The sequence below is a fragment of the Onychostruthus taczanowskii genome, unplaced genomic scaffold (genome assembly GCF_017590055.1).
Source record: "Onychostruthus taczanowskii isolate IOZ18803 unplaced genomic scaffold, ASM1759005v1 scaffold19, whole genome shotgun sequence".
Classification (NCBI taxonomy): Eukaryota; Metazoa; Chordata; class Aves; order Passeriformes; family Passeridae; genus Onychostruthus; species Onychostruthus taczanowskii.
In genome coordinates, this window is record NW_024499128.1 from 9213087 (window position 1) to 9231265 (window position 18179).

Consider the following 18179-nt stretch of genomic DNA (forward strand, 5'->3'; position numbering starts at 1 on the left):
ACAGAAGGACACAGTGATATCACTACAGATGAAACTGGCTCAAGGAGTGAGATGCTGACACAGACCTGCTTCCACAGAACTAGGAATAAAACAACTGGAAAATTTAAAGTTCAGGCCAAGACACAATTTTGTGCCACAGGAAATTATTGCCATTCAGAGCTCACCAAATGTTTATGAAATAAGAAAGTAAAACAATGAAGGTATTAAATACTTCATTCAAAATGTGTTGTTTCCAGGTTTCATCCCTAGCAGTCATTAGGAAAACATCCCTTACTGCCAATCATTAGGAAAACATCCCTTACTGCCTATCTCAACAAAGATATTTAACATATTCAGATATTAAAAATGCTATTTATTATTATGTTATTAATGTCTTTTCCAGGAAAAGAGTTAGTTGAGATGAGCTGGAGTGGCTTACTCTTGGGACCCAGTTCTGATTTTCTGAAGGCAATAGAGTGCAAGCAGCAAGACAAAACAAGAATGAACAGAATGGCTAAAAAAAAGGAATTTGTTGATAAAGCCCAAGAGGTGAGGAGCTTTTCAAGACCATTCCCTTTGACACAGCCGCAGGATAGCTCTGGGAATGGGTGATAAGCATGAAATAATTCACCACAGGGGCAGTTTGTCCCTTCCTGTCCACTTGTCCTCTCAGTACCTGTGCCAAGACTCAAGAAAGGATAAGGAAAGGGAGAGCCAAACCTCTCCTGCTGCTTTCTCTGCCTAATTCCCATCACATCACTTTCCTAAATTAATTTCCAGTCCTGGTCTCTTGTTCACCAGATGCCACTTTCAGCAGGCATTTTATGCTTTTTGAACCAACTCACTATTCCTAGCTAAACGCTTCCAATTTTTATCAATAATTTTATGTGACTGGCTGAGTTAAACTTTTATTGCTTTGAATACATTAAACTAGTAGAAGTCATTACCAAGCAGAGAGGGGGAAAGGGCTGCTCAAATTACAGCTCACTGCTGTATTCCCCCATTCCATACCAAACGACCCAGGTCAGCCTTGATCTTTTAACTGGCATTGAGAGCAGACAGGGAACACTGTTGTGAAAATGCAGCATTGCATCTCTTGTCCTGAAAGCTGCACAGGAGGGACCCAAGGACCTACCTCATCGGCAGGAGCTTCAGGGATTATATCACCCAGGATCAGACCCCCAGTGACATTCCTACCCTACAGAACACATTAGCAACTTGAAAAGTAACCAAGCTGTTATTTTAATAGTTTTTAAAGCTACCTAAGGTTTTTATGATAAGGCAGAATAATGAGTAATATCAGAGCCCATGGATGAATAAAACACATGAACAGGTACTTAGTATTTTGAGGATGTGTTGTTCCCTTCCCAAAATATACTGATGCCCCTTGTTCTCACCCTAAAATAATCCCATTTATCCTGAACTATTTTATCTCTTTCAATTCTTAAGCATGAATTCCAGCACAGCTTTATTACTCTCAATAAAAAGTGATCAGGACACATACAGGATATAGACTAATTTTAGAATGTCCATTGTCAGAAATATGCAAGTGCCCCAAAAGATGAAGTGCAAATAATTTTTCCAAAATAAGTACTGCCATCATTATTTACCAAATGAGAAAAATAAGAAGGAAGAACATGGATGCATTTTCATCTAGTATTTAATTATATGAAATATCATTCTTCTTTCAGCCTTACTTTTAAACCTGCCTGGACAAGATTCCAAGAAGGTGGTTCTCCTCCAAGTGTTAATGACATAGCAAACACCCACAGCAGGGTAAGAAATATGTTCCTCACTGCTTCTGTCTTCTGTAGCAATTCTTTAAAGACATATGACAGGAAAAACAAAATTATAAATTCATCTCCTGACAGCTAGAAGAAACAGAACTTTAGAGAGTTGATTTTCTTAGTCTATTTTTGGCATTTGTCATTTCTGACCCATATTTGTCCCCTCCAAGCAAGCACCCTGAGTCTCTGCAATGCCATAGACCTGTTGTTCCTCACACTCAACTCCAGCAGTTTCAGCATTGATGGAGAAAAGTTTTCCAAGAGCCTCCCAGTGATCACTGCTGTCTACACCCCATTTTCAGAGTGAGGCTTATCACAGGTCAGATCAGTCAGCCTTGAAAACCACATTTACAAACTTCTGAAAGTTTTAAACACACTGCCCAAAACAATGATCAAATCTCTGTTCAGGTGACTCATTTTGGGTAGTAAAGGACTCAAAATCTGAAGTATTTCAACTCACTGCCAAAGTAGGATTTGCATGTTGAAAAAAAAAAAATATGGGGGCTGGTTTACTCGCCCACATCATGTACACACATTTCACAGAACACATGCTGGAGACATACAGTCATTATTTGAATAATGAGTGCATTTTAGTGAGGGGCTGATACAGCAATCTTATCCTGATGAAGTGTGTCTGCACGTCATTCAGCATTTTTGGAAATGTAAAAAGCAGGAAATGCTGAATCCATTATAAATGTCTAAAGGTTTATTTAACAATGGGCTGATGCAACATCCTTTGAAAGGCCTTCCTCAGCAAAAGAGCTGATTTTGAACAGCAGAGATAAATGGGAACTGAATTGCACAGAGCCAGCGTGGAAAGGTGAATTGAGAGGTTGTGTTGGACTACAAGTCTCAACACAATTCAAGGAGCTATTTCAGTACATAAATATTTAAAATGTATGAACACCAAGGAGACTTGGAAAGGAAGAGTGTACGCTAAAATAGACAAGAACAGAGAAACAGGACCCCGAGTGTGACCCATACTCTGGGGTCTGAAAACAGGCAAACCAAGACCTTGACATGACAGTGGTGCCATTTGTGCTTCTCTCCATTGGATGCAGCAGACTAAGGAGCTTCTCTGCCTCTTCCCACAAGGCAGCACAGCAAGCTTGGTGTTCTCTATAAGCTTATAAATCTGGCATCAAAAATCAATATACATGAAACACCACTGAGTTTAATTTGGGTGTCCAGCAAATCCATAGCAAAGTAACACACCATGCTGAGCACTTCAGAGATCATTCTGCTCAGCAAAAGCACCACCATCTCTTCCATGCACCCAATCACTGGCATTCCAAAGGGCTGTTCCCCCAAAACATCTGCAGAGAAGAACACAGAGGGAGAACTAAGCCTCACCGAATTTCCTTGTGAACTTTACTCTTCTTCAAAAAGTAGGACAGTACTTGTAAAACAAAATATTGCCTGCCATTTAGAAACAGGCTAAGCAGACCAGGATTAGTTGGTACATTTTCTTGGGAAAATTAAACCTTGATGCCATTGTGAAAACAAAAGCAATGAAGCCAAAGAAAATCAGATATTAAACAAAAAGTGGTTTGGAACTTTCCATCTCCCACTCGGCTAAGGAAAAAAAAAAGTATTTTTTTTTTCTCTTGGAAGATGAAGGCTGGCTGGATCACAGTCACCAGTCTCTAGGGGTTCCACCATCTGTAACAAACTTGCTGTGCTTTTATCACTGAGAAGTCAGGGCTAGGAGCAACCTCCCAGCAAACACTTTCCTAAAAATGTACTCATGCATATATATCATTGTAGATACACACACACTGGGAAATGGACATATGCTGACTTCTGCTTCTCTCCAATACAGTCTGGATTGTGGCTTTTCTCCTCCTGTTGCAGTAAAAAGAGAGCAATTTTTCAAGTTTATACCAAATGTCATTCTATTTCATTTCCAAATATAATCTCCCAGAGAGAAGGTTCACTTGCCCTATTTCCAATCTCCAAAGTTAATACACAAATTTATATTCCTTTCTCCCACTCGCTCTCCTAAATTAAGAGGTGTAATTACTAGGAACGCTTGCTACAAACGAATGGAGTGCCAGGGGAGAAGGAGCTGTCAGGGCTGGACGTCTGCAGCAGCCACCCTCCCTCTCCCCCATCCCTGGAGGACCCTGCTTATGAGGCAGTTTCTATCTTTCCCATTAGCAGGGGTAGCTCACACACAGGAGCAGTTGACAACCTCTCCCTTTCCAGCCAGGGCAATCATAAGGGACAAAATTACAAAATTAACTTTAGCCTGCCAAGACCCACTGGTGCTTGCCAGGATGATTCCTCCCAAACTCACCTTTTGCCCCTCCCCAGCTCTGCTGACCTCTCAGGCAACATCGTGTTCCTTAAGAACAGCACAGAAATGCAGATCTGTGTTCTAAAAATTCAGCCCCAGTCTCATCACTCTCCCCCTTCCTCATACCCAGCACCCTCTCCAAAGGAAGATTGATTATTATAATCAGACTTAGCTCTGACACAGCATTTGCATTTTCAAAGCACAGCATAGTCATTAACTAATTCATCTACCCCAAGGGAGCCTTAACGAGCATTCACCTCTCTCCCCTCTGATTCCCAATGCTCAGGCAGCCTGCAGCTTGCCTTCCAACACCTCCCCTCCACATTGTGTGGCACCAGCACCACTTGGGGAAACTCCAGACAGGCTCAGCAAGCTGAACTCAGCCCTGCTGCAAAGGAACAAGAGGACAAATGCACAGCCAGCCTATTCAAACCAGCCACTCTGTGGTTTCCATACCTAATCACAGCAGGAGAGGGTATGGCAGGAAACTGTTCTGCAAAATAAGGCCAATGGCACATGGGTCCCAGAATGGCCCAAACCTGAGCTGCCTGCCCAGCTGCAAGCACGTGAAGAAGGAATGACCACCACATCACACCCCCAAAGCCCCAAATTCCTCCTGCACAACCCATCCAACAAGCTTTTCCCCAAACACCTACAACATATCTTGGCTCCAGGGCTTGGTCTCCTGCCCCTCTCAAGTGTCTTCTCACACCCCAACACCACCAGATGCCCACCATTCCCACCCACCCACCTTCCCTGGTGCTGTATTTATTTCTCTTTAGTGATCTGGGATGGGTGCAGGATGTGACTTTGGAAATAAGCACTACTACTATTTCAGATGGATGGAAGCTGGCTCAGAGCTCAAAATTAACAAACCTGGAAAGTTCATAGGGAAGAAGAGCAAACATCTTGTACAAGAGACACACCGAGCAGGGAAACTGAAGATGTTAATTTAAACCCATGAGTTTATTCAAGTATAATTACACATTTCAGCCCTCACTCCAAGAAAGGAGCAGACAAGGAATCTCTTCCTCTCTGCCTGCCCTGCCCACGCTCACAGGCACGGCTATGAGACCTCACTACCACTGCTTGACAGCAAAACACCTTTGACAGCTCCACATCCAAAACCCCTCTCTTTGCTCTAACAGCTCATTCTGAAGAGGGATCACCTAATTTCCATGTTCATTCAGCTCAGAGCCCTCTGCTGTTATCAGCCTTGCTCCACCACTTCCACCAGGCGTGTAGATGACTGTTTCCTTTAATTACTACCGAAAGCTCCTCCCAGCCAGGGAGAACAGAACAGCTGGTGTCCACCGAGAGAAGGCAACTCTGGAGTAATTAGCCTTTACTGGCTGACACCTCCTACCCATTACTCCTGGTTAGAACAGCAAAACACAGAATAAGAGCCTGTTTAGGGAGCCTGTCAAGGTGCCAGACTGGATGTGCCACCTCCCTGCCCAGTGTAGCCGAGGTGCTGGCACAGTGGAGTTGTCTGCTCTTGAGAAGAGCATCACACAAATCACTTCTTTCATGCAGGAATAGGCATATTTTGCTAGAATCAAGTCTTCTAGCAGCTGTAATTTACAGGCAAAGCAACAAATAAATCTGCAAAGATGTCATACCTCCTCCGTACAGAGTTTGAATACAGTTTGTTTCCTAAAAATATAGCCTCGAGGAGTTTCCTGAGTATTCAGTCAAGAATTCTCATCAAACAGGAGCTTGTAATCCCACCTCTCACTCCCCCCATCAGTTTTCTTGTTGAAAAATCATCACATAATAAACAGAGAAGAATCTATGCAGTTACCAAGCACCTAGGAAGATCAAAGGGGAAAGAAGAATCCAACATCCATTTTTGTTTCTTTGTTTTCTAACATAAATACAGTGGAATCAATCCTGCTTAATAAAGTAAAGAGAGCAAAGGAGCCTTCACTGAGTGCTTGAACTTAATCTTCTTTCCCTTGCTCACATGGAACAACACACAGCCTGTGCTTTTAGGAGCAGCTCCCTCACTCCTGCTGCAGCTCCAGACCAATTTTGCAGTTCACTACGGCTGGGAGCTCTGTTTGCTGGCACAGCTTGAGAGGGGCCAGCTGAGCTGCCTGCTAAAGCTGCTCTCTGAACTCCCAGAGTTGGGAAATGTGAAGATGGGGCAAGGGCCCCAGCTATGTGAAAGCAGCAGCTCTCCTGACAGGGCCTCCCAGTTGCTTTAAAGCTGCTTTAAAGGAAGCTGCAGAGCCTTGTTCCCCAAACCCTGCCCAAAGAACAGGTTAAGCAGAGCAGGTTGAATATTTTCTAGTTAAATGACCCATCCTCAGATTAGCCTGTGACAAAAAGCAGTGGGTTTTTAATGTATAAAAAGTGAGCAATCTCTCTCCTGGTGCCAAAACCCAAATGTCACAGGGCCCTGCCAAGACTGCTCTGCCCATTTCAGCCTCTGGGATGATGCCTGCAGAGCCCTTCAGTTGCCAGCAGCAGTCACAGAGTGAAAGGCAAACAGCAATTCCCTCTCAAATACCATATGTTCAACTCTGGTGCCAAAGCACAAACCTGGCATTTTAACCTTTGGTGAACATGTTCTTGCTGCCACCAACAATAAACTCTGAGGCCCAGCTCAGAGGAAAGGTGTACTGGATGTGCAGTGATGACATTAGCACTGAACACAGCATTAACAGGACAGGGCCTGGCAGGAGCTAGATTTTATACAGCCAGTCTTTAGAGGTTAATGAAATATTAATAAATAAGTTTAAATTCTCATGACATGTCAGATTCTGTAATACAACAAAGAGTTGTCAGCCTCAATTAAGCAATTCTAAAGAGGTAGGGTTCTGCCATTCATTATTTACCAAGAGGTCATAGGAAAAATTCTGCTCTATGATCTCCTTGTCTCTGTGGATAAACTGAGTTTATCCTCCTGCTGGAGGACTCTGCTGCCCTGACAGACCCCAGCCTGCCACAGCTACTACCTACCCCCAGCAACCATCAGCCAAAGGCAAGAAACACTGGGAACAAGCTCTTCTAAGGACACAGACACAAAAAGACTGAAAACAAATGATGTAACAAGCTGATTAGGCTGTCAGTGTAAGGACTAAGTCTTGAAACTTAAATTTTTTTTTTTAAGCCTTTATCTCCCTTTTTGTATACACAAAGCCAGCCCCAGGCAAGAAGAGAAGTATCCAGCAACCTTTGATCTGCTGGCACATCCTCTGAACATGCCCTCCGTGGCCCCCCAGATCCCAGAGCTGGAGAGCTTCACATCCCCCTGCATGTTCAGAACAAGCTGTGCTTACAGAATTGGATCTCTTGCATCAGATCTCTCAGGATGGTCCTCTTCCAATGCAGGCACAGCTTCCCAGAGTTGTGAAAGCAGGAGGAAACTGGTCTCCAACCTTGTTACAAGGAAGCTGTAAATCAGTTATTATTTTGTCCTGTTCTTAAACAATTGTTCAACAGCCCCAATTGTTCCTTTCCCTCTCTGGACATGCACTGACACTTCATGCTCCTTCTACAGCTTCTCCAAGCTGCCTTTTAGGAAGGCAGAATAAAGAGCAGAAATGACAGAATCCTAGAGGTATCCCAGACCTCTCACCTGGTTTTCTCGAAGTGCTGAACAGAATGAAGAGCCCCTGCATTTTCCAGGAATTTTTAGCTCAGCTAAATTGAACCAAGTGAGTCTGAGGTAGCCCATAAACTTCTTATAGGTTCTGTAGAGATGAATGAAGACTGGAAAAGCATAATTCTTGCATGTCTATTAAAGAACCTTTTTACATCTCCAGGCTGTGCCTAGTATAATAAAGCCTCTGATAGTACCAAGTAACTCATTGTAAATCAGATTTTAGTGACAACAGTGCCACAGACAAGGACCACTGCAGCTGCAGCACCCTCTGAACAGGACAACTACTCACTTTTCTCCTCTGCTTCACAGCTGAAGAGGAAAAAACCTTCCCACTCCTCCCTCTCCAGTCCCTGTTACCATCATGCCTGTCAGTACAGCTCAGGTTTTAGGAGTACACTTGTGGCATGGAGGCCACCCCAAATGATGGGCTGGGAATTAGGGAAATGTCCATGAGTCCCATCTGAACTGGAATTGCTCTTCAGGTCTGGGTCAGACTATTTACCCCAGTCTGGCCAGCACCTGTCCCATAGGGAAGGGCAGCAGGAAAGCAGCTCTCCAGGCAGCCACACTTCTTCCTCCTGACAGTGCTAACCCTGTGTGTCAGCTCTTATCACATTGGAGGAGCAAATGAAAACAATCCTGCTGAAACCAAACCGTGCTGCCGTGTCCCATAAAACTTCCACCTTAATGGATCCAACAGCAGGTTCATTTGTGTAATGGGACTTTTAAACAGACTGTTTATTTCTTTTTAATTTGAAGGGAATGTGCTATTTGATCCCATGTGCCTGGCTAGATTTTTAAAACAGAGATAAACCACAAGAATTGACTCACTAAGTCTCTCCTTCTTACCTAATTAAAACAGCATTGAGATAGCAACGTGCAGAGGTGTAATGCTGATCACCTCTCCAGCTTACAGCCGTTTGGCAGCTCTCATCCACCAGGATCCCAAGGATTCCTCCACACTCCCTGCTTTGCCCACGGTCACGTGCAGCAGATGTTTCTGATGGTGCCATGCTTTTGTGTGTTGAACATGAATTTTCCAAGAGGGAGCACACAGCAGGTGCAACACAACAACTAAGGCTGTTCATCATGCCCCAGGCTAAGAGAGGGAGAAAAAAATAACCTTGTCTATGTACCTCAGAGCTCACTGTATTCCCACCCCGTGGGGAATAGCAGGGACCAGTTTTAATGTAGTTGTTTACAACAGGCACTGAGAGCTCTCAAAGGGAAAGGACAAGTGTGCTCCCATCCCTCTATTCTAGGCTTCAGTCCACCTTCAGAACCAAAACTCCACAGTAAAAACAGGGGGAAGAGTCAAAACAGGGCATCAATGATTCCTGCACAACCATCCCCCTCTTCTAACAACTCATAATTCAGAATTTACAGGATCACATGATAAGATGAAGAATGATATAAACACTGTGAAGTAAATGAGCAACAAATGGCTCTGCTGAAGTAAAACTAAAGCTACCTGATAGAGAAAAAGATGTCTCAGACACATTCAAAACAAACAAAATTCAATGAAGGCCTTTGGTCTAAAAATACAAATGCACAAACACAATTACTGAGAGCACAGAAGCTTTACCACAGAGGAGCATAAACTGATCAGAAAGAGGAAACTACATGAAAACAGAAGAAACAGCACAGAATTGAAATGTCAGAGTGCAAGTCCCAAAACAGCTCCTACAAAATGAGCCTTCCTCAGCCAGAAACTCGAGAGGAGGACAGAGTGGGGCAGATGAACTGATCCCAGGATGAACATCAGCACTGTGTGGCACTGGAAATGGGTGATGACCTGGATACAGCTCTGCTCTTCCACCACAGAAGTGGAAGAGGTTCCTGCCCCTACTCCATGATCCAGTAGAAGACACTTCTGCAAAAGCTACTGCTGGAACATCACCTGGAATGACGTGACCACTCTGATTACTCATCTTCAAAGGAGAGATGGAAAGAGGAAGAGATTTAAAGCAAGCTGCAAGATTCATGAGGAAACCAAAGAGCCTGTTTTAAGAGAAGGCTGCAAGAGCTTGATTTGTTTAACCTAGACAAATGAAAGGCTGGGAGAGAACAATTGTTCTCTATAAATATGTCACAGCATAAATATGAGGGAGGAAGAACAGTCACTGTAGTTTAAGGAGAATATTAGCACAAGAAAAAAATGGATATTAACTGCACATATATTTTCAGTTGGAACTGGGAAGATATCACCTATCAGAGCAGTCTTCCCATGACAGTAATGGTACAAACAACCAAAGCAGTTTCAAGACAAGCTTGATAAATTTATGGACTGAGATATATGCTGAATTTGCCTCAGTTACTGAAGGACTGGACTTTATGATCTAAAAGTCCTCTTCCAGTCTTCTGTTACTATATCATTTCATTCTGGATTAGCTTCTTTTGCTGTCTCTTTATAACCAGGTTCATGCTTTTCAATCTGATTTGAGAAGTGGATATTTCTCTAAGATTGCCTTACTAAAACTATTCACCCTGCTGCTCAGCTGAGTGCCACGCTGCTCATCTGTCTTGGCTTTGCTGGCCTCACATAAAGTGTTAGGATAAAATCTGTCACATGGGAAGGAGATTTGCTGTCACCTGCTAAATCAATTCAGAAATTATGTAATACACTTTTGATAGATGGAGACTTCCTGCACCAGTCAGTGCAGGAAGTCTCCTGCCCCTCCCAACCTGTTGGTTCTGAAGATGTTCCAGCAAGGCTTCATTTTTATTTATAACTACTGTGGTTCAGCCCTCTAGTCCCACATTTAATTGCCTTCCTGTTACAGAAAATACAGAGAATTTACATTTCCACTAAGGAACACCACTTTTGTTCTTGTTCTCAGTCTGTTGTATTTCTTGCTTTCTGTTCAGTAACTCTTAAACAAGAATTAAATTAGTTCTATTGGCCATTAATCCAGGGCAGGTATTTCTATACTAAAGTTCACATTTTTTCCTATTATCATTGGTGTTACCGGTAAATTAAAAACATAGATAATAACTTTTCTATGTTGCCTTCCAGTTAACAGCTAGTTCCCAACTACATCCAGCTCATGTTCTCTGAGTTTATTTCCTTCATGTCCTCTCCTTTCTGTCTCCATTTCTACTCCTGATAACCATCAGTGTAGGCAGTCACTGACATTTAAATTAATCCTAAACATTATGACTTCATCAGACTGAACACATGATTTGCTCTTTAACTATTGCTGACCTGCTGCTCTTAAATAAAGGTCTCCTCTTCTCTGCAAAGGGTTAACCAACACTTTTCCTCAAGGCAAGGGGTGTTGATTATATTAATTTTAAGGTGTCTTTATTCTCTCTGTAAGGACATTCAATTTATGCCATTCATTTGGTGACGGCTGCATTCTTGGACTTCAAATCTTCTTTACCTCCCACCCTGCTAAGCAATTCCTCTGATTCTTATATCCATCCTTTTTAATCTGCTGGAGGGTGAAATTTAATTTGTTCCAAAGAGCAGTCTATAGATTTCAGAGCCCACATGGGCCAAGCTGTCTTTTGAAGATGAAAGCCAAAAGATACCCAGAGCACCTCAGGGTAATGAAAATACAGGTGATGCTTTTTTAATACCAAGCCAACTTCCCTCAGGGATTAATGATGGAGAACAAAAAAATCTTGACATGAATGCCCCCTGCTACACAACCAGACTGGAAGAAAGAGTAAGATCAGAGAGCAGAGCTGTTGCTTGGATGGCAAGCTTGAGCCAAACAATCTCCTCCTGTCTATAAAGGGATATGAAAAAGGCAAACGAAAATTACAAAAACAAACACGTCTTCTGTTTCCCTCCCTGAGGGGAGGCAAAGAAAAATAATATAACAAACAAGAAGGCATTTTCCACAAATATTATTTTGGTTTGAGTGAAGCTCTCCCTCAGCTTTAGACCAGTAGAGCACTAAACTAACATACCATGAGAAATAAGATCCTGGCACCACAGATCAGGGAGCTGTGTGAACTCTGAGCAACCTCCTTGCACAGCCTGCAAATAAACACGCTGTAGCACCAGCCCCAATAAAGAAAACTTCCAGTGCTGATGAAATTATCAGAGAAGTGCACATTCATACAAATAAAATTAAAAAAAAAAAAAAAAAAAAAAAAAAAAAAAAAAGGAACCAACAAACATTCAGCAAATAAAAGACAGAAAAACCCCATGGATCTCTGGGGCAGCTCAGGGACCTGAGCCCTACTAAGAGTGAAGAGTGGTGACTCTTATGTGTCTTATGGGCACACACTGTTCCCTTACAGTATGAACATGCTTAAACTGTGAAAAAAAAAAAAAATAAGGGTTAGAGGGAGAGGAAAATCCAAGTTTCATTGTTAATTACATAGCACAATGATAAGGGTAATTTTTCTTAAATCAAAAAATAAATTCTAGGTTCAAGCTCCCTGAAGGATATAAAATATTAGAGGGTTTTTTATGGTTGTAATCACAAGCTCATTTCTCCAGCCACTACTGGCCGTGTCTAATTAGGGCAAAGTGTGTTAATGATACAGAGGCACAGCCCAGAGATGTCTTCAGTTGCAATATTAATTGCATTTAGGGAAAGAGGCATGAATTGTGCTTATACAAGCTAATTAGTATGGGTTTGCTAATTAATACTGGAAAGTCAAACTGCCTTTGTCTTGTCAACTGCAATTAACTGAAGACATTTAAATTTCCTTTTTTGTTGTTCCTTCAGTAGCACGCTCACTTTCAGTTGACAAGCAAAGAACCCCTGCACTGGAGCAGTCAGAAGAGCCACTCCATTCCACTGGCATCCCATTTTCCTCTACAGGACCTTGTGCTCTGGCCTGGCACAGGGCTCCCTATCACACACACCACCCTTCCTCTGCCACTGTCCCTGGGGACACAATTCCCTGAGCTTGTCCTCAGAGGAGAGGCCCTGAATGTGCAGATACTGTTGTATTGAGGCCACGACCCCATCAGACTTATCCCACGAGTATTGTACTTTTAAATATTGCTATGTAAAGGATGACTCCTTGACCAGGGCACCAGAGATGCCCCCAGCAATAGAAAGAAGTCCTTGGTTCTCTCAGTGAGGTGCTGTCAGCCAGGGCCCTGGAGCCAGAGCCCAGCTCTTCACTTCCAGTGCCCCAGGAGGGTGGCAGAGCCACCAGAGCTCTTTGGAGTGGCAGCAGAGATGTCACCTGCACAGAGGATTGTCCCAGAAGCAGCCCAAAGGACTCATCAGACTGCACCTGCACCTGATAGGTGTTTGTTCCATTTCACTCAGAGCCACTGGCCTGTTTGCACAAGAGCTGATGAAAAGCAATATCCACATCTGTCAGCACCCAGAGCAGGACAAGCCCTTCAGCATTCCCAGCTCAGCATCAAACTGGGGCTGGAGGCTCACAGGTGAAAGGGATGAAAAGGAAGGTGAGAGGCCAGCAAACCAAACCAGGCAAATAATTTTGCTGAAGTGTCAAATTTAAAGGAGTTACAAATCAGGCCATCCTGATCAGGTGAGACACTGATCTGAAATGGGAGGGGAAAAAAACACATAAAGAGCATTTTGCTGGATGGCAGGAGGAAAGTAGGGTTGGTTGCATATCCACAAGAGCCTGTGGCAGGCAGCTATGGAACAGCCCCTTCCAAAGGGGACAGACCTCAGTCACCATCAACACTGCAGGAGACACAAAGTGACAATTTTTTCTACCAGGGAGCTTTTGACTGGCGATGCAGAAGAACCATCTACCACCAGTGAAAAGAAGGAGCTAAACTGTCGGGTTTTCCCTTGAAAGGGGAAAATATGGGGAAAAGAAATCTCTTTTCCTCTGTATGAATCAACTCTCCTGCATTTACTGAATAGATTCAAGCTGCTGAATAAAGCCCACACCCCACAATCTGCAATCCATGGTTAAAGCACCACAGAAAACAGCCTGTTCATTGGAGGCTGATGTAAGAGTTACTGGAAGATCACAAAACCAGCAGTTTTCCACTGAGAAACCCTTGGGAATAGGCACTGAACACTGACTGTAGCTTCATCCTCTGATGGATGATGCACAACACCAATTAATGCTTTAACACTGGAAGTTCCAGCTTCTGCTAGCCCACTTAATACAAGGAATTTTTGAAGGCAAACAACTCAAAAACCAGGCTTAATGAGCTCAAAAGAAAAACTTTGAAATGTTAAAAAAACCAACTCCATAACATCAGAAAATTTAAAACATAACAGCAAGTTTTTCTTCTGATAAATCCAGTGAGCACAACACAAAATTGATTGTGTAGAATTTGAAACTGTTACAATGCAGCACATAATGAGATCAGATGGTAAGTAGGATTAATTCAGTTTTCTTTGGAAGCATCAGCTGTGGCCTGTGTCACCACAGAAAGCAGCTGGGCATACAAAAATGTTTGCCCACAATGTGAGACCACCCCAGAACCGGAATCAATTAATGCTCTCATGATGGAAAATCTGATGTTGGAACAGCAAGAGGCACAAATTAAAAAAAAAGATCCTAACAGACGTATGGCAACCCATTAATAGCACAGTAGGGGCACCTCATCCTGCCCTTCAGTGCCCTACTAGAGCTCAGCACAAGTCTAAAAAGACCAGTGTTGGCACTCTAGTTTATGATTTGGATTTTAGAACAGATGTCTGTTTAGCACCTACTTACTATCCAGTGCTGCAGGCTTGTTTTTGTATTAGTAATAAAATTAATCACATCTACAGAATGAGTCTCTGCATCTTGGATACTGATCAGGTTTTCCTTGTGACTAGGAAAAGTTGCAGGAATCCCACAGTTCATCTATTAGCAAAAATATCAGTTCACAAAACAGCTTAACACTGACACCTCATTTATTCCTGCATATAAAAAATCATATTCGAGTCATGAAACTGAATATAAACCTCCCTGCTCCCTGGTTTTGTGTCCTTTTATTATTTTTGGTCCTTGAGGGAAGTGCCAATAAAATAGACAAACCCCACAGAAAATTAACAGATATTATAAAAAAATAGTTTGTGGTAATTCTCTTGTATCTCATCTGCCTGTCCTTTAAACACTTGAGACTGAATCAAAGAACCCCAAAGAAAGGAGTTAATTCAGTATGGAATTAAATGCTTGCTTCTGATCTAGAACTGGTAAGGAGAAAAGGAATTGCCAGAAAAATGAAGACAGACCACTAGATCTCATCCAACACTTTTTCCAGGTGAGTATGGAGACAGAGTGCCAAGACTGGCAGCAGCAACACAACTTTTGCAATGTTTATTTGCTGTTCATTTCTGCATATTTGGAACTGATCCACTGTTTAAATGAACTGAACTTTGCATATTACTGCTCTGTAAAACAACCAGGGGAAAAAAAAACGCAGAAATTGAACACTTACCAATTCTGCTCTTTGCTTGTGGTTTCCCACTTCTTCCAGAACCTGAGACAGCTGAGCCTTCAAGACACAGGGGGGAAAAGAAGAAAACCAAAAGGAAATTAAGTCTAGGATTTAATTTTGGAAGTTTAATAAGACTCTTGTTGCCATCCCTAACCACTCCCCCCACCCAAAAAAAAATCACATATGGCACCGTGATTTTCATGGCATTGAGAAGGAATTATAAGTATTTGGTCTTGTTCTGTCCTGTCAGCATCCCATGCCATGAGACAGTCCTATCCCAAAGAGCCTGAAGTCTATCTGCACAAGAAAAAACAGGTTTATTACAGAGAATGCCACAAGATAAGCCAGCCCAAATTTCAGTCCCATGGTCCAGCCAGAACTGTGCCTCCACTCAATTTCTGTGAAGCTGCACAAAGAGTGATCTTAAATCCACCCAGTTTTGCCCAGTTTAACTTTGAAGAAGAGAAGGTTTAGCTCCACAGCTCCTGAAAGGAGTGTGTGTTCCAAGCTAACTTCATAGAAAATGTTCTGCTGAATTTCTGGGGTCCAGGGTTGGGTTTGGAAACTTTCCAAAATGCTGTGGGAAGACATCAAGGAAATCTGGTCTTTAACATAAACCTCTTGAATTTCCATGAGAAAAGATCTCAATGCAGCATTTCTACTTTTTAAAAGGGAAATTTGAAATGTAAAGAATCTCAAACCAAAGTAGAAATACCTTTGGTTATCCTGGCATAATCTAAGGGGAAACAGGAACTTGACTCAAAAAAGGATCTTTTACAGAGTTTTGTTTATGAAAAAGGATTTCAAACCAAATGGGTATTTAGGAGACAGTTAAGAGAAGCCACACATAATACACAAATGCTATTACTTCCCACATCCTTGATTTTCTAACACTCTGCTAGGCTGCAATCAGCCTTTCTCTGCTTAGCAGAAAGCCCAAAAAATAGTCACTGATGACAGATAAGATAATTTAAACAATGTAAACAAATAAAAGAAATAAAAACAACTATTCCACAAACTGATTCATGTAATTTCAAGTAAATATTCATTAAAACCCTCTGCAGTCTCTCAACTTCTCACCACATATGAAATGAGTCTTTTGAGTGCCACATCCAAACCAAAGACAAACAGCAAGCAGTTTATTACAATGAAAAGCAAAACATTCAGCTTTGAAGGCTAACTGCACTGAAATGCAAGCAAATAATTAAATAAAAAATACAGTCTAAGGGCTCAGCACAGCAGAAATTCCATTTTGCCAACAAACAAGCAAACAGTTCCAAATTTCCCTGGCCCCAGAGCTCAGCAGAAACTGAAAAAGTTTCAGCTTCTTGCTGTGCAGGGCCGGGGATGATGTGACATTATTTAAGGAAGAGACACTGAAATAGGATGAAAAGGGTTTTAACACAAGCCTGGGACCTGGCACAGGAGAAGGAAACACACTCATTAAACACTGCAGGAGATGCCAGCCCCAACCCAAACTGGAGTGCCTGGACAGGCGAGGGAAGAGAGCAAATGAAATGATCACCAAGCCTGATGTGGAAACATCAGGGAGCTGTAAATTTGCAGACACCTGGGAAAGACTTTTCCCTACTGCTACTGAAGGAGGTACAATAACAGCAGCAGGCTGGAGCCAGGAGCTGCTTGGGGAAGAATTAGAAAACACGACCTTAGAGGGGTTATTTAGGAGAGGCGTTGGCATAAACTCTGCAAAATATCCCCAGACTGACTGAATATTTTTGATTACAAACCACCCCAACTGTTCTGTATATTTATTAGCTTTTTCTGTATGAAGATGACCTTTAGATGGGAACCACTAGCCTATTCTAAACCAGATATAAGAAATACTTAATTTAAAATTACATTAAAAATCATGTATTTTCTTACAGCAGCTGCCAGCCCTGAATTTGAGGGTTAAGTCTCTGTTCAGGCTCCTGTTCACAGAGACTCCTATGAAATCACAGAGTAACCCACACTGGAAGAGTGGGAATCCCCTTAAAGCTCAATGCCCTGTGGTTTTGCTGGCCACCTGGATCAACCCATCTCACTGTGCCCAGCTTTGGTCACACCACAGCATAAATATTTATTTATAACACCAAGACAACAGTACCCTAGGAGCCTGTTTAACTAGTTGGGTATAAGAGCATTTTAAAGTATAATACCTCCATAAAAGTCAGAAGAAAAGGATAGCAAAGACTCCAACACATTTTACTTCAGGAAAAGGCTAGAAAAAACCTTTTAGGCAAGAGAGAAATAATATAAAGGGATGGGGAAAATTGAAAATACAAGTGGGAAATATGCCATAATTTATCTTAGATATAATATGGCTTGGGGAAAATAACCACTTCAAGGTGCTATGCCAACAGAGACACAGAACCCTGGACAGCAAGTCCAAGCCAGCAGCAAAACAACAGCAGATCAATATCATTTGGAGAAGCAATTAGAGAAGAACTAAATCACAAAGTATGTTCTCTTCATTGCATTCATTTCTAGGCAGCTCATCTCAAAGGGAAAGAGTCAGTAACTAGTGGGAATTCAGAGAGCAGCTACTAAACTTACCAGACTGCTGGAAGAAATGATTTATGAAGATTAAAAGATTTTTAAACATTATGGTTTGACTGCAACTCTCACAGAAGAGCAAAGGGGACATATTTAATGCACTGAGAGCTGTTACAATGACAAAGCTGGAAACAAGGAGGCTTCCCCAGCTCACTGCTGCCATTGGATTCACTCACAATCCGGAGCAGGGACGCCCCCTGTCCCTGCCCCCCCTGCTCAGAGAGCTGGGGATGCTCCAGACAAAGCCTAAATTTTCACCAGGGTCCCCAATGTTTGCACTTGCCAGGCTGTGATGCAGCTGATCTGGATGCTTTATCACGTCCAGTTTGTAAACATCAGCCCTGTCCCAGACCTTTTATTAGCTTAAATCAAATATTGAACCTCCCTCAGCTGTTGGGGGACAGCTGCTGGCCAAGTGATTCACTGCCATATTCCTCCTAGGCCACAAGAAAATACAAAGTAATCACCAGCAGCATGACAGATGCATGCATTTTTAATTATGAAGGAGAAATTAGGCTGTGAACTTAGCCCCACATCTCACTTAATCAGAGTGCTGGGGAGGAGATGCCAGCCCCCACAGCCAAGGAGCTGCAGAGGGCCCTGGCCTGG

The 18179-nt window shown here is 42.5% G+C and overlaps 1 protein-coding gene across 2 annotated transcripts in view; it reads right to left on the reverse strand.

The window, feature by feature from the left end:
- The window catches only part of MAD1L1 (mitotic arrest deficient 1 like 1), a 350409-nt gene that overhangs the window by 167556 nt on the left and 164674 nt on the right, over positions 1–18179 (reverse strand). For both annotated transcript variants that reach the window (XM_041401934.1, XM_041401935.1), the window contains exon 13: positions 15015–15071. In XM_041401934.1, coding sequence (XP_041257868.1) covers positions 15015–15071 — 57 coding nt within the window. The remainder of the gene's footprint in view (positions 1–15014; positions 15072–18179) is intronic.